This window comes from Hyaena hyaena, unplaced genomic scaffold (genome assembly GCF_003009895.1).
Source record: "Hyaena hyaena isolate Hyena2069 unplaced genomic scaffold, ASM300989v1 scaffold_51, whole genome shotgun sequence".
Taxonomy (NCBI): domain Eukaryota; kingdom Metazoa; phylum Chordata; class Mammalia; order Carnivora; family Hyaenidae; genus Hyaena; species Hyaena hyaena.
The window spans coordinates 156,647-180,413 of NW_024080683.1; the positions used below are offsets into that span (position 1 = coordinate 156,647).

The 23,767-nt window shown below is 45.9% G+C and overlaps 1 protein-coding gene across 2 annotated transcripts in view; it reads left to right on the top strand.

Moving 5' to 3' along the window:
* Window positions 1-23,767, top strand: part of KANK1 (KN motif and ankyrin repeat domains 1) — a 140,515-nt gene that overhangs the window by 115,315 nt on the left and 1,433 nt on the right. Inside the window, exons 4-11 of one of the 2 annotated variants that reach the window (XM_039230805.1) lie at window positions 10,426-10,623; window positions 11,257-11,365; window positions 12,585-12,827; window positions 14,229-14,316; window positions 17,558-17,777; window positions 20,091-20,233; window positions 21,108-21,308; window positions 23,493-23,591. In XM_039230805.1, the coding sequence (XP_039086736.1) occupies window positions 10,426-10,623; window positions 11,257-11,365; window positions 12,585-12,827; window positions 14,229-14,316; window positions 17,558-17,777; window positions 20,091-20,233; window positions 21,108-21,308; window positions 23,493-23,591 (1,301 nt within the window). The remainder of the gene's footprint in view (window positions 1-10,425; window positions 10,624-11,256; window positions 11,366-12,584; window positions 12,828-14,228; window positions 14,317-17,557; window positions 17,778-20,090; window positions 20,234-21,107; window positions 21,309-23,492; window positions 23,592-23,767) is intronic. The other variant, XM_039230806.1, reaches the window with a different exon arrangement.

Genomic DNA, 23,767 nt, shown 5'->3' on the forward strand with positions numbered 1-23,767 from the left:
TTTGATGTAGCTGGAAATTGTTGATGATTAAAGATGTTCTCTAAAGTACTTTTTTTCCTCCATCTGTCTTTTTGAAAATTTTACTTTCAGTATACTTAACATACAGTGTTAAATTAATTTCAGTAGTACAATATAGTGATTCAACAATTCAATACATTATTCAGTGCTCTTCATGATAAGTATATTTTTTAATGCTTATTTATTTATTTTCAAGGGAGAGAGAGCGAGCAGAGGTCGGGCCAGAATGAGAGGGAAAGAGAATCCCAGGCAGGATCCATGCTGTCAGCACAGAGCCTGATGCGGGGCTCGATCTCAGGAAACGTGAGATCATGACCCAAGCCTAAATCATGAGCCGATGCTTAACCAACTAAGCCACCCAGGTGCCCCAATAAGTGTATTTTTAATTTGCTTCACGCTATTTCGCCATCCTCCCACCCACCTTCCCTTTGGGAACCATCTGTTTTCTATATTTAAGAGTCTGGCTTTTTGTCTGTCTCTTCTTTTGTTTGTTCATTTGTTTTGTTCCTTAAATTCCACATGTGAGTGAAATCATAACGGCATTTGTGTTTCTGACTTATTTCACTTAGCATTATACCCTCTAGCTCCGTCTACATTGTTGCAGATGGCAAGATCTCATTCTTATGGCTGAGTAATGTTCCATTGTATATATACACACCACATCTTTATCCATTCATCTATTGATGGACACTGGACAGCTTTCATAATTTAGCTGCTGTTCATAGTGCTACAGTACACATCAGGGTGCATATAGCTGTAAAGTCCTTTTTGATGCCCGGCATTGTGAGTTTCATGGGCTTCATATTTTCTTTTATGGAATTAAAAAGAGGAAATAAGTTACTGTTCTCACAGAAACCTTAGGCAAAAAAGATTTATTCTTCCTGTAAATCAGTTGGATTGTTTCAGTTTAAGAAGTGGGTTAATATATATTTCACCCCTCAGGAGAGGGGAAATTCTAAATGAATGACTTACACTTACATATATGCTAAAACTGTGTAACTGTCTCTGAGCAAATATAAACAAAAGTATCTGTAACAGTGGAACTTAACTGCCTGCCATGATTTATGGAAAATTCAACTCTCATACTCAGAAGAACTGCTTTAAAGAAATGTTTTTAATGTTTATATTCATTTTTGAGAGGGGGGGGAGAGAGAGAGACAGAGGGAGGGAGACAGAGTGCACATATGAGTGGGTTAGAAGGAGAACTGCTTTTTAAATCAGCTTCATATTTGCAGTCTTAGTTATCTTGGGTTTGTTTTAGAAAGAAAAAGTATGAACTTGAAATCATTCCCATAACTGTGAAAGCACTTTTGTAGACAGAGATCTGAGCCAGAGCAAAATCAGGGAAATAAAGTCGTCACAGAAATACTATTTCCAGTTAGTTTTATCTTAGCTCAAATAATATACCTTTTACTTGTCCTAGGACTTGGGGATCTTCTTTGCAGTTTTTTTTTTTTTAAATGAATGTTACTAGAGCATCATATAATCCTGACAAAATGCTTCTGAAACCCTGACGTGTATGATGGCCCCAAAAAAGAGAAGGCTCTCCTGACCCGGAAGTCAGAAGAGCTGACCCGGAAGTGGTTGCTCTGTAACTTGCAGTATCACTTGAGAGAGAAAGCAAGGTGGCTGCTGTGTCCTCTTGTGTCATGAGAAGCTTGGATTCAGTTTTTCTTGCCGGATACCCTTTGAGCAGAAGTTTTCTCTAAAGGTAGCCCAGGCTGCCCATCAGATTCAGCTGGGAAGCTTTTTTTCTAAAATTCATGGGTTTCCTGCTGCCACCCACCACTGCCACCACCGCTTCCCAGGAGGCACACTCAGGGCCTCTTTCAGGGAAACGTTAGAATAAACAACCGTAGAGCAAGGCCTCTTAATCTGAGGGCCGTTGCTTCATGAACTGTTTTGTGTTAGGAATTTTTGTGACGAAATGGCATAAATTTCATCAGATTCTCAAAAGAGGTAGCTTACAATGAGAAAAATTGAAACTGCCGGTCTAGAACATCTGTTACAAACCTTGCGGGTGAGTACTCCAGCCCTAAGGAAAATCATTTATAACGATTTAAAACCTTTGTGAACCCTTCAGCTGACACATGTTTGAAAATCTTCCTCTTTTAAACTGATGCTTTATTTTTTTAAATGGGTGTTGGTGCAGTGGGCATGAAACTCCTGAAAAAGAATCCCAAATTTTGCTTTGGCATATGTTCTGAATTCTGGAATATACAGTTCATTTCTGGTTAAAGCATGGTGAGTGGTAGTTTTTGAGGACTGAAGTGAGTTCTTGGTTATTCAGTCATGATACACAATGAAGTGAATTTGTTGATATTGGACAGTGGTCACAGCTGTTCATTCTTCCTCCAAGTGGCTGGTTATTAATATCTCAGTAAAGATGCTTACAGTCTGCTCTGTCCCCTTCTCTGTTCAGGCCAGCTGACAGCCATCCATCCATTGTCAACTCTATGCAAAGTGTGTAAAGTAGTTTATGCCTTAAGGAACTTGCACTCAAATGGTGTGCCTTGAAGAACTTGCAATCCAGTTGGGAAGCCAAGACATGTAGACCGGAAATATGAATGATAACCACCAATTAACATTGCAAATAAAAAAAGTGCTCCAAGAGTTCAGCTGCAGTCAAGTGTCCTCTGTGGTTGGGGAGAGGAGATGAGGTCCTCAGCTGTATCTGGAAGCACACACATGCTTAACCTAACTTTAGTTACTGCAGCCTGTTAGTGTGGGTTCTCTGGGTCAAGTCTTGGGATGGTGTGTAATTAAATGTGGGTGGGCTTGTGGTGAAGGAGAAACTGATTTTTCCTCCACTCTAGCATTTTAAGTACCCACTTTTAGATACATTCATGACAGCTGTCCGGAATGTTCCCAGGAAAATATTAAAATGGTCCTGGAAATTATTAAACTGCAGCTCTGACCCTTGAAGCTCTCACGTTCAAGTTAACTCTCTCGGTAGCCACATTCATTCGCCTTCAGACAAGAGTTCTGAATATTGCGGGGCACCTGGGTGGCTTAGTCGGTTAAGCGTCCGACTTTCGCTTAGGTCATGGTCTCGCGGGTCGTGGGTTCGGGCCCTGCGTCGGGCTCTGTGCTGACTGCCAGCTTGGAGCCTGGAGCCTGTTTTGGAGTCTGTGACTCCCTCTCTCTCTGACCCTCCCCTGCTCACCCTGTCTCTCTCTCTCTCCTAAAAAAAATAAATTTAAAAAAATATTTAAAAAAAAAAAGAGTTCTGAATATTGAGCCTTGAATCAGAACAGGATTGCCCTTTCTTTCTTTTCCATCAAAGATACATACCTTCCCCCAGGAGTGGTATATGCCAAAAATAATAATAATAATAATAATAATAATAATAATAAGGCAGGTGATCCTGTTTCTATTGTTTCTTCCCCAAACCAGTATGTGGGCTCAAAAAGGATAAATTTTTGCTCACACCTCTTTCTTGATAGAAATACTAGACATACTCATTCAGATCTCTTTGAATTCTTTGTTTTTCTTGGGGAAAATTCCTAAATGATCGTGTGGCCTCCATAATGATTCAGAAATTTCAGGCTTACTTCCTGGCAAGTAAGCTCAAATCAGAATGTTTAGCTGAAATTTTAGCAAAATCACATGTTTAATAGCTGGCCCCAGTGTTCACAGTTGCATTTTCAGAAAGCACTTGCCATTGTAAATGAAAATATCGGTTTGCGTGGCGGAAGAATTGGATTATGTGAACAGCAATTTTTTAAAATCCCATTTTATTTCTTAAAATTAGTTGTCTAACAGATATAGATAAACGTTGTTATGTGCCAATAATTAATACAAATTCAGGATGGAGAAATGTCGCAGGGGAAACTGGAAGGGGTGATCTTGTTTAAAAAAAACAAAAACAAAAACAAAAAAGAAAACAAAAAACCACACTCCCCCAGCTTTGTTTTTCATTGAAAGATTTCTCTTACAAAATAGTTTGCTTTTAGCATTTCTAACTGTTACATTCTAAACATTCTAAGGTCAGGAACATGCAAAAAGTTTTCACTTTAATAAAGTGACTTATTTTTCATTATAGTTTGCTTCAGCTAGCGTAATTATCCAGATATTAAATGCTACATGTACTTGAGAATTAGAATTGATGCTTCAAGGTGTTATTTTTCAGAACACTGAGATTTCTGTGACTCACTGTGTTTTGGTCATTGCTAATCTGGCTGAGTCATAAAATGAGGTTTGTACGTTATTGCCGTTTATGGCCATTGTAAGTTAAAAGTTAAAGACTTATAATACCCCCCCAGTGCGTGCGCACACACACACAACGCGCGCACGCGCACACACACACACACACGCGCGTGTCTCTAACCCACCAGCAGTGCCTCCTGTGGGAGCCATTACCACCTGGTGGGAGTTTTGAGCATCTAGGCCCCAGTGCTGGAATTCTGCAGGTGCTTTGTGCTTGCTTCTGGTGCTTTGCGCATGTTGTTGGGGTAGTCGTGGACTTTTGTTAATGGTCCTGAGCTATTAAATTCCAGTAATTCCTAAGAATTTACGTGGTCCAACCTGATGGACTAAATTAACCAGAGGAAAGTCTAAACTCTTGTTCCCAGCAGTCAAGTTTGTTATTAAGTTTAAGCTCTATGCCCACGGTGGGGCTTGAACTCACAACCCTGAGACGAAGAGGTGTATGCTCTGTGGACTGAACCAGCCAGGCACCCCTCAACATTCAGGTTTTATACCATTAATTTAATTCAGTGATTCTCACTCCTGGCTGTACATTAGAATTACTTGAGGAGCTTTTAAAAAGTACTAATACTTGAGCCCACCTAGAGATAGTTCCTTGTGTCTGTATTTTAAATTAATTAATTTGTTTTTAAATATTTCTTTTTGAGAGAGGGAGGGAAACAGAGCACACAAGCAGGGAGGAGAGACTCGGAAGCAGGCTCCAGGGTCTGAGCTGTCAGGGCAGAGCCTGACACGGGGCTTGAACCCATGAACCCCTCAGGTGTCCCTCATTGTATCTGTGTGTTTTAAAGCCCCACCCGCAGCTTTGGTGATTCCGAAGTGTAGCCAGGGTGGAGGCTGTTGAATTTTGTTCTTCTCCTTACTTTAGTTTTCTTGGCTGTGTCTTTCCTGCCTTCTACCTGAACACAGCAGTCACTTGTGAGTCCTGTGCCGGTGCACCTGTCCTTCCGGTGTGCCCTCTAACTGCCGTGGGTCCTTATCAAGTTCACGGACATCTGCTTACCACTCATTCGTTTCAACACTATCTGAAAAGCATTTTCTGGCTTTAAGGGTGGCACATTTCCTCCAGTTTCAGCAAATGAGAGCTAGTTCGGCATTTAACGTTGTTCTTTGCCTTGCTGGTTAGTCTCAGCAGAACCCCCGTGACTTCCCAGTGAGTGACGTAGGCACTGACTGAAGGCTTTCCGTTCCCCAGCGCTGTTCTCAGCACTGAAGGGGACAGTGGCTGACAGCATAGCGTGGAGCGACTCCAGGAGCTGGTGTTCTCCTGGAGGAGACACGTGTTAAACAGAGGGCGGGTGTACTGTGGTGTGGACGGTAGTACTGCAGGGCATTGAGGGAGAAGAGAGACCTCTGAGGCATCGCCCCGGAGGAAGGAAGCTATAGAGGAACCAGAATTGGGGCAGGCCTTGAAAGGTGTCTGGTTAGGGTTCAGGTGGTGAAGGTCACTGAAATTCCAGCCTGTAGAACCGTCTAGTCAAGAAGGACACGGAGGTGGGAGTGATTACATCACACGAGCACTGTGAACACGTAGAGGGTAGGAAGTTGACCAGTAGAACCCGCACGGGCAAGATAAAGCTGTCTGTTCATTATGAAGGACCCTGGCATGTCCACCCGAGGGCTTGGCCTTGCACCAGAGAAGTTCTCCAAAGCCCTGGTGCACACAGCTGAGCTCTGGTCAGGAGCAGTGGCCTCCGGTGGGTGGATTGTCCACGAAGGCCGGCAAGGGCAGTACGGATTTACTCCGTTGTTCAAATGTCCTCTATCTTCAGGAGGAAGGTGTATGCATACACACAGGTGTATGCATTTACCGAAACTTCATCAAACTACACAGTTGTGCATTTTCTTCTATTTAAATTGTACCTCGACTTACAAATATTTTTTGAAAGATCAAGTTGAAAAGAAAAAAATCTCTGGATCCAAAAACTTAAAAACCAGTGTAGCCAGTGGAATTCTATGACAAAGATTTCAATTCAAATACCTTACAAAAGTTTTTTTGAGAGACCGTTGGAAATTTGAATACTGAGCAAATCTGTAGTAATCTTTTTTTTTCTAACTTTTAACGTTTATTTATTTTTGAGAGACTGCATGCATAAGCGGGGGTGGGGGGCAGAGACAGAATCTGAAGCAGGCTCCAGGCTCTTAGCTGTCAGCACAGAGCCTGATGCGGAGCTCGAACCCGCGAACCGTGAGTCATGATCATGACCAAAGTCAGATGCTTAACAGACTGAGCCAACCACGTGCCCCTGCAATAATCTCTTAAAAAAAAAAAAAATTAGGTTTGAGAGTTTTAGTGTTCTAAATATTTTTTAAGAGTCCTTTATTTTAGGAACATATACTTAAATAGCTATGGGTGAGAGTATAAGGCCTCTAGCTTTTGCGTCCCGGTAATGCCGTGTGAATGGGTGGAGGAGCCTAAGTGAGGCCAGGTAACTCTGATGGTTATTGAAGCCCATGATGGGCATGCAGCGATTTGTTATACTGGCGTCTACTTCTGTGTATGCTTATGGTTTCAGTAATATTAATAAACCGTTGGTGTATTTGCATTTTCAAAGTTTTCACTGATCCTTGAATAGGAGCTTGCTTAGTGAGCGTTTCTCCAGGAAGAGTGTGCTGGCACTTGGGGATTATAACTCCTGAGACTTTGGGGAGGTGCCTGCAGTAATTTCCCAGCACTGATGAGTGGGGCTGGAGAAGGAGGGACGGAGGCAAAGGTCATGGATTGTTTACCTCACTTAAAGTAAGTCAGAGGCACTGTAGACGCTTCCTCTTGGCTGTTGGGGAAGCACATTAGGTCAGCAGGGCACTAAGTATTATTTGGAGGCTGCATTCAGTGTTACACGTGTGCAGGGGAGAGAGGTGGATTTGTGGAGTCCCCTAGGAGGCCCTGTGCCTGCAGAGCTGGAGGGGGCCACCGGTGCTCTTGATTCGCGGACAGAGTGCTGCTCACAGAATTAGAAGCGTGGGTTCTCGTCCAGAAGTCCCTGAACGTCCCTGGCTTTCAGAATTCTTAGCTTGGCTATAGGACAGCCTCGCTGTGAACATCTTGCCTCCCTCCCGTTTGTTTAATTAGAGAGTCGTTGTTTTAAGCCAGTGCTTTTGAAGGTGGGCCCCTGCATCAGAGTGTCTTTGGATGGCACTGTGGAGCTGCCAGAAATGCCCACCACTGGACCCCGTCCCACTTCTTGCAGAATAATGTTATGGCAGCAGGTGCTTGGGAACCTGCATTTTAACAAATATCCCAGATGATTTGTATGAAAGCAGAGTTGGAAGAGAACAGGTGTAGCATCTATCATGGTTCTTTTTTTCCTAATTGACCCAGAAGACAGTCAGTGTTTAAATTACTTTTCTTCTAAGGATCTAAGGAATTTCAAAGTTTCAAGAGAGAGAAAGTTGTGATCAAATTCTTATCACAGTTCATTATTGTAGGTAGATTTAAGTTTTTTATTTCTATTACTAACTTAGGTTTATAATATATAAGTTAGGAAATAAACACAGTGAAGAAAATTATAACAACCTATACTTCTTTGGCCTTAGAAAAGCAGTACTAAGCAGGTTTGTTCTAGATCCTTCCAGAATTCTAATATGTATACATATAAAAATAATTGTACCCCAAAATAGGTTTATTTTCACCACATGATTTAATAATCTATTTTTAAAACTCACACACTCGGGCACCTGGGTGCCTCAGTTGGTTAAGCATTCAACTCTTGATTTTGGTTCAGGTCGTGATCTCACGGTTTGTGGTATCAAGCCCTGCATCATGCTCTGAGCTGACAGCATGGAGCCTGCTTGAGATTCTCTCTCTGCCTCTCTCACTGCCCCTTCCCTGCTTGTGCCCTCTTTCAAAATAAAATAAACTTTAAAAAAAAAAAAACTTTACTAACACATTATGCTTATCTTTGTGTGTTAATAAATGTCTTCCTACATCAACTTTTAAAAAAAATTTTATGAGTTTATTTATTTTGAGAGAGAGAGCACATGCACATGCATGGGGTAGGGGCAGAGAGAGAAGAGAGAATCCCAAGCAGGCTCCACACTGTCAGCACAGAGCCCGATGTGGGGCTCGAACCCACGAACTGTGAGGTCATGACCTGAACTGAAAACAAGAGTCGTATTGTTGCTCTGCATCAGCATTTTTAATGGCTGCTTAGAATTCCTTTGTACCAACATACCACAGCTTCTTCCTTCACTGGTTTCTTACTGGCATACTGCGTTATCTGCCTCTTCTCACTGTTTTACTCATGCAAACAATAAACATTCTTCTGTGTCTTCTTGTACATCCTCAGGATAGAATTTCTAGAAAGAAATTGGTAGGCAAGGAATTTTCTTACCCTTTTTTAAAAGTGATTTTGAACACGGGCGCCCGGGTGGCTCAGTCATTTGAGCGTCTGACTTCAGCTCAGGTCATATCTCTGCCTTCGTGAGTTCCAGCCCCACATCGGGGTCTGTGCTCACAGCTCAGACTTCTGTGTGTGTCTCTCTCTGCCCCTCCCCCAATCACTCTCTGTGTCTCTGTCATAAATGAATAATTAAAATAAATCCGTAAAGTGGATTTGAACACGGTTAACGTTCACTCTAAAAAATGGCAAGCACAGAGAAAAGGGAAGATCTCCATAGCTTCCAAATGTATATATTTATATGTATTTTAATAGAATCACATGTAGAATTTTATTATCTGCTTTTCTCATTTAATCATATATTGTAAACATCTTTCCTTGTCAGTCACATTGCAAACAGTGTGCTATGCCTGTATGCATTAATTATGTGCAATCATTTAACCACATCTTCTGTTTTAGTCAGTGAACAAATATTAAGTACCCCAAATACACAAAAGTGATCTAGTAAATGTGAGGAGAGAAAGTTGATTCGAATGTTTTTATGCCCTCAGAATACTTAGACTAGAAGGGACTCTTAGATGGTCCCAGGAGTCCTCTAGCACCTTGCCTTACTACACATCCTGTAAGAGGTTCTGGGAGGTGAGAGTCACAGAGAAAGGAAAGTCATTTCTATTCCGAGAGGTCAGGGAAGGCTCAGGAGAGAGGGTGGTGGAGGACTTGACCCTGTGAGGGGGGTAGGAAGGAGTGTTCCAGGTAAAAGAGCGTAAGCTACCAAGTGCTGTCAGGAGAATGAGCGACGCCCACTCTCAACATCCAGTGACTGGGACGCAGTCCTCACGTCCAGAGGGACCCCGGGCATGGTGGGAAATAGGTGGAAAGGGAATGAGGTGTGTCAGCTTGTGGGTGGGCTGGAATATGTGGCGAAGCAGTGTGGGCTGCGTTTCCTCAGCAGAGGGGACTGTTCTAGCTTCGCTCAGGTTTGTTTTAGCCAGAGTGCCAGTGGGACTTGCGGGCCTGGGATGTTGCTCTGCAGGAGTGTGCACCAGGCACGTGGCGGAGGAAGAGGGCTGTCAGGGTCCTGTGCTGCTGGCCCTACGCGGGCTGGGTGGCAGCAGCCAGGCCGGGAAGAGGAGACAGAGGTAGAAGTACAGGCCCCAGGCAGACCTGGATGTAGTGATAAAGGGAAGGTTAAGGGTCAAGAAGGCCTTGGGAGGGGCGCCTGGGTGGCTCAGTCGGTTAAGCTTCCGACTTCAGCTCAGGTCACGATCTCACAGTCCGTGGGTTCAAGCCCCATGTCGGGCTCTGTGCTGACAGCCGGCTCGGATCCTGGAGCCTGTTTTGGATTCTGTGTCTCCCTCTCTCTCTGACCCTCCCCTGCTCACACTGTCTCTCTCTCTCTCAGAAATAAATAAAGCAGGGGCGCCTGGGTGGCTTAGTCAGTTAAGCGTCCGACTTTCGCTTAGGTCATGATCTCGCGGTTCGTGGGTTCGGGCCCCGCGTCAGGCTCTGTGCTGACTGCCAGCTCGGAGCCTGGAGCCTGTTTCAGAGTCTGTGACTCCCTCTCTCTCTGACCCTCCCCTGCTCACGCTGTCTCTCTCTTTCCTAGAAATACATAAAACATTAAAAAAAATAAAAAAAAATAAAAAAGAAAGCATTAAGAAAAATTAAAAAAAAAAGGCCTTGGGATTTGAGTTTCGGCAGCTTCCACGGTACCACCAGATAGGCAAAAAAATCCTATTGGGAGAAAGGAAGGCCCTTAAGAAGATGAGTTGCAAAAATCTAAAAAAGAAAAAAAAGTTGAGCCCGCTTTGTTTGGTCCTAACACCACACCCTTCTGTGCCCGTCTCCTTCCTGACAGGCAGTGGTCTGGAACATCCCTGTAAGTGTGGAGGCCTTCAGTCAGGAGGATCGTTCAGCACCCACACACCCCAGCGTGAGCAAGAAGTGGGGAGCATGGAAGGGAGACCCCTCGGCGGCCAGGACACCTTCCCCTCTCAGGAAAGCACGCTGTCCCCTGTGAACCTGACAGACGACCAGATAGCCGCAGGCCTCTACGGTAACTCTGCTCACTCAGTCCCTCTCAGCCACAGAATTCTGGGACCCGCATTGCTTGCATTCCAGTCTGATGTCAGTGTGCCTTCTAGGTTGACCTGGAAGAACACTGACCTAAGAACCAAACTTTAGGAAGGAAGGCATAGAGTATCTTTTAAAAACATTGACTAAAGGAAGAACTGTGCAATCCCCAAAGAAAACTCATCTGATTTTGTGAACTAGGAAATATTTTAAACACCATTTCACTCTTCCACAGTCTGACAGGCATAAACTTTTCCTACATCATCCCAGCTGAAGGAAAAGAACCATACTAATCCCCATTTTAGTGCCCAAATGGGTTTTGAGACCCACATGAGATACAGCATCACTTTATAAACAGTGAAGCCTGATACAGATGCTAGTTTTCATTGTATTTGTTATGTCTGGAGGTATTAATAGGTTTTTTTTCCATTTAAAAAACTTGAAATTATTTTCTTTGCATGCGTACGTTTTTTCCAGTGGATTTTGTGCAAGTTTCTCATACGTACATGCCAACGTCTAGGTTTACATAAATGAGTGAAGAGAGATTTCTAGTTCATTTAACTCATGTGAATATGAATTATGTTAATTTTGATCACCTCGATTCCCTTTTTCACAGTATGTACCAACAGTGAAAGCACACTGAAGTCGATCATGAAGAAGAAGGATGGCAACAGAGATTCAAATGGAGCAAAGAAGAATCTTCAGTTTGTTGGCATTAACGGAGGGTAAGGCAAGATGGTGGTCTGAGCTTCTCTACGTGGTCTTTCTGTCTCCTTTGCCTCCTGCCTCCTCAAGTCCTATTCAGAGGTGGCTAGTCTGGGCTGCAGCCACATCTCGGTGACGGAAGATCCCCTCAGAAAGGTGCAGTTGGGTTTCTGTCCTCTCCTCTTCTCGCTATCATTAAGGATGTGTCACTCACTCTTGAAAGGACACCTGACGGAGCTGAGCAATTTACGTCTTCCCACCTCTGATCTGAAAACCGTAGTCTTCAACAAAAGCAGCAGGCAGCAGGTGGCCTGCGGTGTTGGCCAACCTGCTCTTACCTGTAAGAGACTCAGAAACACACAGAAAGAGGCAAGAGATCATCATTCCACGGGCCCGTGATGGCCGTCCACTCCTTCAGAATGGGTTGTTAGCTTCCCGTGCATACAAACAAAACTGTAGGGCCTTTCATTTGATGAGTAATCCAGCCTTGCGTCAGTTCTTGACTCTCTAAATAGAATGTTTATTAGCTGTTTATTCCTTTGTTTCTCATTGGGCCAGATAAATAGTTAAGCCCATTTGTCTTCCTACAGTTGAATCAGAGCAGCTCATCTATTAGTCTATGTAGGGCCTCAACAAGAAAGCAATAGTACAGTTATTTGAGCTAATGTTTATAGCAAAGAGCACCATGAAGATTTAACTCAACGGGGCCCATTTTCTGAATTTTTGACGTTGCATTGGGTGATGTGGCCCAGGAGGTATTGGAGGACATGTGGACCAGAGAAGCTATGGGTTACTTATATAATATGTTCACCATAACCCTGGGACAGTTAATGAAGCAAAAACAGGAAGAATGTAAGAGAAAAGAAAAGGCACACAAAAAAAATAAACCACTGCAGACCTGGCTTTCATGAAATTAAGTTTCCTTTGATTTCTACTAAGCCCGAGGTCGTGTATATATATATGTATGTATGTGTATATATATGTGTATATATATATAAATTTTTTTTTCCTACAAGTCTTATAATGACACCAGTTGGGAACCCAAGTTATCCCTTTTAAGTCAGAACTCATTCAAAACCACCAGATTTTTAAATAGAACTTACTTTGAACTTCTAAATGCAGGGTCCAAAACCACTGGTGAACTGTCCGGAGTCAGTTAGCTTTCCCTGCATAGAAACTTCGGTCACGGGGTCTTTCCGGGCACGCCTTGCATCTCCTGAACTCCCAATTGCCACCTAGGTATGAAACAACTTCAAGTGATGATTCCAGCTCAGATGAGAGCTCTTCCTCCGAGTCAGATGACGAGTGTGACGTCCTTGAGTATCCTCCTGAGGAAGAGGAGGAGGAAGAGAAGGAGGAAGACACTCGGGGAATGGCGGAAGGGCACCATGCAGTTAATATGGAAGGTTTCAAGTCCGCCAGGGTGGAAGATGAAATGCAGGTTCCAGAATGTGAACCTGAGAAGGTGGAAATCAGAGAGAGGTGTGGTACACTCCCCTCCCCTCCCTTAACCCTTCCCACGTTTAATGGGCTTGGGCAGAAGAGTTGGCCACTTAGGAGATTTTGCATTTGTCAGTATTGGTTTGGTCTTTCCGACCGGCAAAGGAAAGCTAAACTTCATCCTCAAAGGTACGACCATCGTGTCTGCTGCTAATAAATATAGTTGGAGGGGGATAAGTTCTATATCTCTCACAGGAGCAAAGGGAAGGGCTCAGTCAACCTGTTACCTTTGTTTCCTTTAAATTCACTCGCTATTGAATTTTATATGTGGAGCCACTGTCCACAGAACTATTAAGTGCCCCTGAAGTTTCCATTGTGTAAACAACCCACCTTATATTTAAAGGCATATTAGAATTTTGTGTGCCCAGCACATTTCTTTTAAGGTTTCAGATGATATCGTTAGCCATTTATCTGGATACTGGAGTCAGTACTGTTATGATAGCGTCACTGTGCATAAGAGGAACAGTGTTTTAGCCTCAGAGACCACATTCAGCATAAAAATGACATAATCAGTCACATGTCTCTATTTTGTTGCTCATTGAGTGACAGGGAACACCCCAAGAATGGACTTGGGAGTATCCTCAACAGCAGCTAAGATATCAAATAAATACTCTGATTGACTGAAACACGTATCTAACAATGTAGCAGATTTTTAAAGACTGTTAGCAAATAGAGAATCAAGGCTTATAAAACAGAAGAGACTAGAACAGATGGCTATTTCAAGATGGTTTTTCAATGTGTGAAGTATAAATAGAACATTTCGCAGAACTTCTGTTTAATTGTGCAAATGGAAGTTTAACTCCTTAAATACAAGGTAAGTGTTTCTAGTTGATATTTCCAAGTATTTCCACGTGGCTCAAGATCTTGTCATCTAGGGTTTGTTTTTTTTTTTTTAAACAGCTTTATTGAGATATAATTTATATACCATGTGTCATACAATTTTTAAGGTGATATTTTCATGGGGGATCGAACACTTCTGAATGCAGATGTATCGTGTACTGGTTAGGATAATGGATACGCGGTAACACAGACTGCTTCCACCCCTCAAGAGTGAAAAGACTTTCAAGAACTTAGAATAGAAGGTGGGGGGAATCTCCAGATGTTAGTCCCCAATGTCATAAAGGCCAAACAGATAAAGCCAGAAGCTACCCATAAGGCAAGGTCTGAGCTCTGGCTGGACACACTGGCTTTGCGCTATGGCTTCCATGCTCGCATCCCTGGGGAATGCCTCCGTGACCTCCGGGCAAGCACCTGGCACCACCACGACCTGCTCAAGGTCAACTTGGAGCCTCTTGTTTTTTAAAGGACTGTAGAGTTTGAAATAAAAATGCCTTTTGTGGCCAAACAAGCTCTCTTTTCTCTTATTCTCTTGTTCCCTTTTAGGTATGAATTAAGTGAAAAGATGTTATCTGCATGCAACTTACTGAAAAATAACCTAAATGACCCCAAAGCTTTGACCAGCAAGGACATGGTGAGTCTGCCCTACAGATCTTGTCCCCAGTCTGTACAAAGCAGTCGAGTGGAGGCGCCTGGGTGGCTCAGTCGGTTAAGTGTCCGGCTTCGGCTCAGGTCATGGTCTCGCTGTTTGTGGGTTTGAGCCCCGCGTCAGGCTCTGTGCTGATAGCTCAGAGCCTGGAGCCTGTTTTGGATTCTGTATCTCCCTCTCTCTCTGACCCTCCCCTGCTCATGCTGTCTCTCTCTCTCTCTCAGAAATAAATAAAAACATTAAAGAAAAAAAAAGCAGTCGAGTGGACCCCAATGCGAGGGTGTCACTAGCCTGCCCCTGAGCTGTTTTCGCCCACGTGCTTTTCCCCGAACTGCTTCTAGCTCATGTACGCAGAGTGGGCATCGTGCTGCCTGGCTCACACTGGGAACGTTTCCACCAGATCCGACTTCAGACATCCCTTCCCCATCCTGCGCTTTTCTCGGGGATGAAGATGGAGGGCTACCTGGGGTCCCTCGTCAGCTCTCTACAGGGCCTGCTTCCACTCACACAACCTTGTGATTCAGGGAGAAGAGTCACCAGCAATTTTTTTTTTTTAAGCTGGCATATGTTCTTCAAAGCAAACCTCTCTGGGCCGAGGTCAGCATTCCTTTCAATTATGAAACTGCGTATTATGTTCTGATGTGGAATGCAGGCGGCCACTATTTTTAAACTTCAGAGTGACTGTCCTTGTCATCTTTGCACAGTTTGAGAGACTTGGAAGCACACGGCAGAGAAGCCGGTGGTTGCTTTGGGGGCATGAAGGGCACAGCACAGGGCAGACGAGCGTTTCCGTGGCGACAGTGGATCTTATGCCATTGTTGCTCCCTCGTGTGTTGGTGACGTTTGGAGGCGCAGCCTCTCTCGTAGGTCGGACCGGCCTGCTGATGGATAGTTCTCGACAGCACATTGAGAAAAATGTAAATGCTCACATTATGTCAGATGCAGTTTGCATTTGAATACTTGCATCTTGTTAATGTGAAGTTTTAGGCTGCACGACCTCAGTCGGCAGCGAGTGAGAAAGTTGATTTCTAAGTTTCACAAGATGATAAAGTTCAGGGGCTGTCTGATCCTGTAAAGGACACACACAATCTGAGGAAGAACTGGTGACAGAGGTCACGGGCGTGAGAGGTCCCTGGGCGTGTACACCTGTGAGACCAATCTCTTCCAGTCTGTCCTGTCTTAGCTGAGGCCCTAAAGATTATGAGACTTGCTTAGAGCCAGTTAACTAGCTCCTAGTTAGTACCAGGGTTAGATTTGACCTCTCTCTAGTCCTGATCCATGTTTTATATATTCTCTCTGAATCATCCTACCTTATCATAGGGCATCCTTTTTGTTAAATTATGGTTTCTTCTCCTATTTGTTTATATTGCTGTAGAAACTTAAATTTATCAGAGCTAGCTGTGTCTTGACATTGAATTAGTGTGCTGAGGAAGGAGCACGGCAGTGATGTTTACAGAAGGAAGTACTAAATGAAACCCCTGACCGAGGGGGTCACAGAACCACATGTTGAACTCTCATCACTATAAACTAAATCCCCGTCTACGCCTCAGTCACAAATAACAAAACCATGAAATGTCAGGCCAGTGTTAATATATCCCATGAGGTTTAAGCTGAACATAAAACTGGAGCTTCTGGACTTAGGTCTTTTAGCCATAATACACTTTTTCTTCCACCATTCTCAAAACTCTGGGTCACACTGCTGTGGCCCCACAATGCCAAGCATATTGTCACGCGCACACTCTCTGCTCAGTACCTTTTTGGTTAAATTGAACTCCTTTGTTCTCTGAAAAGTGGTAGACACCTGAGTGATCACCGTGCCAGGGCCAGTAACCATCACAGGACACCACATACATGTCAGTAATGGAATTCATCACCCAGATGACACAAGTCCCTTCCCTCTGTGTGAGGATGGACTCCAAAGAAATGGAAATCTGAATACGTAACAGAGTGAGCAGAAGAAAAGAAAACATTGGATGAATTTTTTCCAACCCAGCACCCTTTTTATCAAGTGGTCCAAAATATGACTGAATGGGCTAAAACTAATCAGTAGCAGCACAATAAAGATAAGGAAGCTGTACAGTCCCAGCTCCAACTTCTGTAGAAAGGGGACTTCCTGGGTTCTGGTGCTTGTGACAGAGGTGGTCCATCTTTCTTTGACAGATTTTGAAGGCTTTAAAGAGTAAGCAATGAGGGGCAACCTGGCTGGCTCAGTCAGTACAGCATGTGACTTTTGATCTTGGGACCATGAGGTCTTGAGTCCCAAGTCCAAGCCCAACATTAGGCATAGAGCTCACTTTAAAAATAAATAAATAAAAAAGCAAAGCACAAACGAATGGTAAACTCAAGTAAAAGAGGGCTCATGGAAGAAGCATTATAGCTCTTCCCGTCACCAGCAGTGGCTATGCGCAGTCTGCATTGAATTTCATACAGTCTGGGTTTGACTCGATTGCCCAGGAAACAAGCGCCATGTTCATGTGTCCACAACCTAAGGGAAGGTGCACGGGGCTCATGATCAGATGCAGAGGATCCTACATGAGAAATGTAATCTGTTTGGGACCTGCTCTTTAAGCCCTTTCCATGGTTGAACGTTTGTATCTGGGATTGGAGCAACAGTTGATTGACTACACACTTAGAGTCTCCCAGCCTCGTGCTGTGGGGATGTTGAAGGAGTTGAGGTTGGTCTGGATAGGAAGAAAGCAACATAAGCAAGTGTGGGTGGGGTCATTCTTTCTGTCCTGACTACTCTGAAAATCAGGTGCAGGGCCAGCATAATTACATCATATTAATAGTTCAGTAATCAGTGGAGCCTGGCCTGAGTGTTTTTATGTGTATTGCCTCATTTGTCTCCTGGCAAGTGCTGTGGGGCAATGTCCCGTTTTGCAGATGAGTAAACTGAGGCACAGAGTAAGTATGTTTCCTGGGATAGTACAGCTCACAAGTAGCAGAGCCAGATTTTGAACCTTGCTGGTGGAGACCCTGAATGCTGCCATCTGACCTCTTCTGTAGAAGTTAGAACATGTCTGTAGTTTAAAATCAGGAGGGATGCTCCAGTTTGTGGAGTTTGAGGCTCCTCTTAGGGCTCTGGGTTTCATTAGTGGTTCTTTAAGAGCAAATTCTAACTGCCTGCACTGTGACTATAAAAGGCCTCGTTTCTTGGGCTTTCAGCTGGGTCTCGGGGAAGGTCTATAAATAGAAGAACTCATGCCCCTTGCTGGTGTCTTGGCAGCGGTTCTGTCTGAACACCCTGCAGCACGAGTGGTTCCGCGTGTCCAGTCAGAAGTCAGCCTGTCCGGCCATGGTGGGGGACTACATAGCTGCTTTTGAGGCCATTTCCCCGGACGTCCTGCGCCACATCATCAACATGGCCGACGGCAACGGCAACACGGCCCTCCATTACAGCGTGTCGCACTCCAACTTCGAGATCGTGAAGCTGCTCTTGGACGCTGGTGCGTTAGCTGTTCTGGTCTCTTCCCCTCAGCACTCGGGGTGTGACTCACCTCAAAGAGGCTGGTTGAGTCACACCTCAGTTCTGTGACCACCCTGAAACCTTTTCCATTGCTTTTCCACATGTTGTGGCAAGAGTATCGTTCTTGAGTCACAAAGCTGGGTGACACAGATTCCGGGTCTGTTTTGAAGGGAGGTTTTGAGGATGTTCTTGCTGCATTCAGGCGAGGTATATCCCTGGAGGTGAATATGACTCAGGGTCCCTCCCGAGTTGAATCATGGATGCTGGGCGGGTGCACTCTCAGGAGACAGATCGTTACTCATTGGGCCAGAGTCACAGCCTTGGTGTCCACAGGCTGCTGCTTCCTGTCCTGGCTCCATGACCCCATCCAGCTGCCTCACAGAAGTGTGCAGTTGGCCGAGATGGGGACCGCGCAAAGCTGCTGTAACAAATTATAGTAGAATCATCACCAGTGGTGTATTCCCACCGAAATATATGCCATTATTGACAACTTAGCATAGAGTAAAGAAAGTGTTACTCTTCTATCTGAGCCATAGTAATGAGACCAGTGAAAACTCTTGTTTGTAATTGGAATATCCCATCCCAGAAGATAGCCAGCTGCATGTATTAAACGTGAGGTGAGGGGGTGCTATATAGAAGGGGTCCCCTTGGAGACTTGTGAGCTTTCAACTTTTTGTTCAGATAGAGTAGTCAGTGGTTCCAATCCACAGGTCACTCTGATTTATTTTTGAAATACATATTTTTACTTCCAACATGTGACTGATACAGAAGTTATAGTGCCTTGGTCTAATTATTGTCAACATTTGATGTAGATTATGCAATAAAATTGTCCAATTTTCATGTACTACTTCTTGATCCAACTCCCTAATTTCTTCTGCTCCGTTTTGGGGACACTGAATTGATACAGAGAAGTAACAAGGCAGATTTATCCTCTTTTCTTAGTTTGCTTGTTTCCAGTTTATGGGGCTATGTTAGGCTAAAACTGCTTCCATCTTAAGAGAAGGAATTCCGAGCCTCCTTCCCAGACTATAAACAGAGCTGGTGGTACTGTCAGGCCACGTTGTTGTCTCAGCAGAGATGTGGATAATATCCAGAAAAGCTAACAGCAAGACTTCAGAATGCTCTTGAAAGTAACAGTTCAATCTACCCTTGGAAAGTTCATGTGGTAAATTCAGTGATTTCAACTCCATTTTTGGATGGCTTTGGTTAATCACTCTTCTGGATCTACCTAGCTTTGTACTGGTTGCCATTACAGGCAGCGACTAGGGCTCCATTCAGTATGTTGGTGAATGTAGGTGACTGGCAGCATCTGTGAGGGACTGAACATCACAGATGAGGAGCCTCTGAGAGCGCATCTGACCATGTGCTTCTCCATCACACAGCGTTTTCTTTTCTTTTTCCCTTTCTGTGTTAAAAAAATAATGTCCTTGCGTAAATGCCATCATGTCCCTGGTATGCAGTTATTTTAGAACGGAAGGGAAATTTTCATAGTAACTTCTCTTCTCACCCCTTAACAATGAAACATCCTGAACATTTTAACTATATTTGGTCACATGTGAAAGCTGCTTTCCTGCATTTTCCATTCCTTTCATTTTATTAGAAAGTGCTAAAGGAATTTACTAAGGGTAATTTAGCCCCCAAAGCCTCCTTAAGAATTATGGGAATGGAAAAGGTCTGGTTTATTGTGTCTGTCAGGCCTGGCGGTTTCTTACTGCATTTGCTCTCAGACCACAGTTCCTAGAACAGCTTGATAGGTGTCACGGGATTGGAGTTCGGCTTCTACGGGTCCCAAGCAAGTCAGAGTAGCAAACTCACGGTCTCGCAATGGGCACTGATTGCTGAGCAGGTAACAGCGTGGTGTTCTCCACACAAGCCTTCACAAATCCCTCCTTCGTATTTGTAGCTTTCACTGTCGTCTTCACTGCAAAACAGGGATCCCTCAAACATAAGATGAATATCCACACCCCATATCTTTGTCGACCCTTCAAAGCAACCATTTCCTAGACCAAACCCCCTGACCTCTGAGCTTTTGAAGGTCAGCATCTTGTTTGGGAACAGGAGGTGCCATGGAAGCTTACTGTCACTTCCATTGCTTCTGGCCTCACAGTACACGAAAGACCATTTTTTCTTGGTTTGGCATGAAAACGTCTCTTGCGTTTCTTTCCGAAGTACTCTGGGGCTTTGAGCACCTGAAGCCGTTTCCCTGGCCTCTTCCAAACCCCGTTCCTTCAGGTCCTGGGGAGAAGGGATGCTGTCAGAAGACTTCTCCCTAAGGAGACGCGTGTCTTTACAGACGTGTGCAACGTGGACCACCAGAACAAGGCGGGCTACACCCCCATCATGCTGGCAGCCCTTGCCGCGGTGGAAGCAGAGAAAGACATGCGTGTTGTGGAAGAACTCTTCGGCTGCGGGGACGTGAACGCCAAAGCCAGCCAGGTGAGGGCGCTTGCTTCCCCGGCCCGCACTTGCGCAGCCCTGACCCGCGCTTCCCACCACTGAGCATGCGCTCTTGCAGCTGTGACCTGTGCCGACCAGGGCCATGCTTCCCACCACTGAGCATGCGCCTTGGGCCATGCCGCACATCCCACCAACTGAGCATGCGCTTCAGCAGCTCGAGCCCGCGCCGGCCAGAGCCATGCTTCCTACCGTTGAGCATGCAACCCGGACCATGCCATGTTCCCACCACTGAGCATGCGGCTTTTGCAGCTCTGACCCACGCCGTCCAGGGCCATGCTTCCTACCGCTGAGCATGCGCTTTGGGGCCTGGCACCATGTCCACGCAGCCGCCTGGCGGCCTTGGCGACTGGACAGAACAGTGAGGTGCTGGCTTCAGCTTCACGTTGCAGACCTCCCACTCCCTGGCCTCGGCTCCGCCTCGGTTTGGAGCAGTGTGCACGTAAACCGTAGGTCAGCCTGCATCTGAGGGCCCGGAGTCCCCACCATGTGCTCAGCGACAGTTGCTTCCTGCCTCCATATCGTAAACAGAGTGGCCTGGTGCAGAAGTGTTCACAGTAGGACTTTGAAGCACCTTTGAACTTGACAGCCCCTTGCTGTGATGAGACAGATCCTACAACGACAGGCAAAAACTGACTCACCACTTAATGTTACTTAGCTCGTAGCTCGGAATGAGAAACTTTCACCGTGCGTGCCACCACGCAGCCCCAGATTAATCCCATGTGTGCTTCGTTCCCTGTCTTCATGCTCACCCCGTCATGCCCACCACCCCCCACCCCTGCACAGTGCAGCACCCCCACCTCCCACCCCCTGGCCAGCTTGTGCCGCTGAAATGCCCGGCCATGCCTCCTCACAGGCGGGACAGACAGCCCTCATGCTGGCCGTCAGTCACGGGCGGATCGACATGGTGAAGGGCCTGCTGGCCTGCGGGGCCGACGTCAACATCCAAGACGACGAGGGCTCCACGGCGCTCATGTGCGCCAGCGAGCACGGGCACGTGGAGATCGTTAAGCTGCTGCTGGCCCAGCCCGGCTGCAACGGCCACCTGGAGGACAACGTAAGTGACTCCCCGGGCCTGCCCAGCAGGGTGAGCTGTGGGGATTTCTGTTGTGGCCCTGGCCACCTCCTTCCCGGCCGGGCTTGGCACTGTTAGTGTGCAAACTGACACTACAGTCAAGTAGAGCTGAAGTCTGGCAAATCACTGGTCCTCCGCCACCCATTCCTTATAGGAGGAGGTGATGGGCACGGACGAGAACCAGCTGGCAGAAGGGTCGTAAACAGATTTACCACACAGAATAGAGCCAGCGCAGGCAAGTCGCAGGCCCATGAAGAAGAGAGGCCCGGGTCCCCAGTCCTTCTGGAAATCTGGACTGCGCATTGTTCCGGGCTGGGTTATTGGATGACTTGAGCCAGTTGTTACCACCCTGAAACACTTTCCCACCCGTGAAATGAAGGCAAGCCTGCCCTTCCCAGGGGCCCCGCAGAGTGGACAATTCAGGCATCTTCTCAGCCATAGGCCCTCCAGACCATCCCAGCTCCTTGAGCCCATCCCCCGACTCCTGCTCTGCTTTTCCATCCTCCAAACCCGTTCCACTTGAGTCCCAAGCCGTCCCTGTTCCAGATAACTCCTCGCCGAGTACACGTTGTAAGGAAAGTGGCTGCCTCTGGTCAAAGGGGAAGGGTACCAATAGGTCAAGGCACCGAAGCTAATATTTAGGTGGTGACATGGTCAAGGTGCAAAGGTCAAAGAGGTCAGGCTGGGTTGGTTCTGTTTTGCAGACTTTGTCTCTGTATTGCACAGGTTTGGACCAGAGCTTCCTTCAGCTCCAAACACTAAAACGTTAGAGGGGAAATAGCCTTTTTTGCACTTAATGTCGGGCCCTGGTCGGCCCAAGCCAGCAGGAAGAGCAAGCCCATGCTGGTACTTACTGGCACCACCTCCCCCCACCTCCGGTGGGGGAGGGAAGGACACCTTCCGTGGGAACAGAGGGACGGCTTCCACCTCCCTTTCCTCAAGAGCAGTTTGTGTTTCCATGTGTTTCCGTTTTTGTTTTCTTTCACTCTACTCTTCTCAACAAAGAACAGCCTGTAGATGTGGTAAGGAGGCCGGAGGGCCACAGTGGCTTCCAGAAATGCCGGCCACCTCAGCTGATTGTCTACTTCCTTTGCTTAATGGAAGACGAGGCCATGCAGCTGGCCTCCCCCGGACAAGTAGCTCTGAGGATTCTGGGTGGGAGGGAAGGACCACAGATGCCAACCACACGGAATTGTTTCCTGCTGCTCATGACCAGAAGGGAATCCTTATTCCAAAACCAGACAGAAAATAATTTGTGCTGGTTTTTTTGTCTTATTTCTCCTTTACATTCATCTAAATTTTTGCAACTTAATGGGAAGCAAACATTTTAACTGGAAGCTTTTACTTTCCCATATTTAGTGTATTTAGTGTTCCCCCCATACTTTAAAATCTTTTTTTTAATGTTTATTTATTTTTGAGAGACACAGAGTGCAAGTGGGTGAGGGGCAGAAAGAGAGAGGGAAACACAGAATCAGAAACAGGCTCCAGGCTCTGAGCTTTCGGCACAGAGTTAGATGCGGGGCTCGAACTCACAAACTGTGAGATCATGACCTGAGGCGAAGTCGGAAGCTTAACCGACTGAGCCACCCAGGCGCCCCGCCCCCATATTTTCATAAGATGTGCTTCTGCAAGGCAGCAGGCTTGGGCGCATGTGCATAGATGGTATTCACAGCCTTCCGTAGGGGGTGATTAGGACTGGAGGATCACCACCCTCCCCAAGAGGAAAGCTAAAAGATCTTGGGCAAATTGCAGGGTGTCAGAACACACGGTGTTACTGCCTGCTCACTGGGAACTGTAAGGACAAAAGAAGCTATGTTTCCACCCACATCTTCCCCTGCAGCCCCCAGCTGGTGGGAAGAGTCATTGAGAAAGTTCTTCCGGGATAGCCTGCCTTTGTTGAGCACGCACTGTGCACATACCTACACTCTAACCACTGTGAGCCAAAGGGATGAGGCGACTCTTCTCCACCTGTGACTTGCCTGGGGTGGACGCTGTGCCCCATTTGCCTTTGTACCCGTAGGGCTTAGCACACAGGGGTCCAGCAAAGCTTCCTGAAGAACTGAACAAGTTTGGGGAGCTTTATCCATTCTCGGAATGTATTTGTCTTGCTCCCGTTTGGCTGTCCGGAAGTTTGAGAAACCCAGGCTGGCTTGTTCTTTCCTTAAGGACGGCAGCACCGCGCTCTCCATAGCCCTGGAGGCAGGACACAAGGACATCGCGGTTCTCCTGTACGCCCACGTCAACTTCGCGAAGGCCCAGTCTCCGGTCAGTGTTGCGCATTTGGCATTTGTGGATGGGCTGGAGTCCAGCAGGCTGGCGGCCTCTTCTTCGGGAGCTGACAGGCGGCGTGGGTTTTCTGAGGATTCTCAAAATGGGAGTTTTAGCCTGGAACTTGAGAGTTCGTGGTTTTAGCCCCCCACCCCTACCCCCAGAAGGCCAGG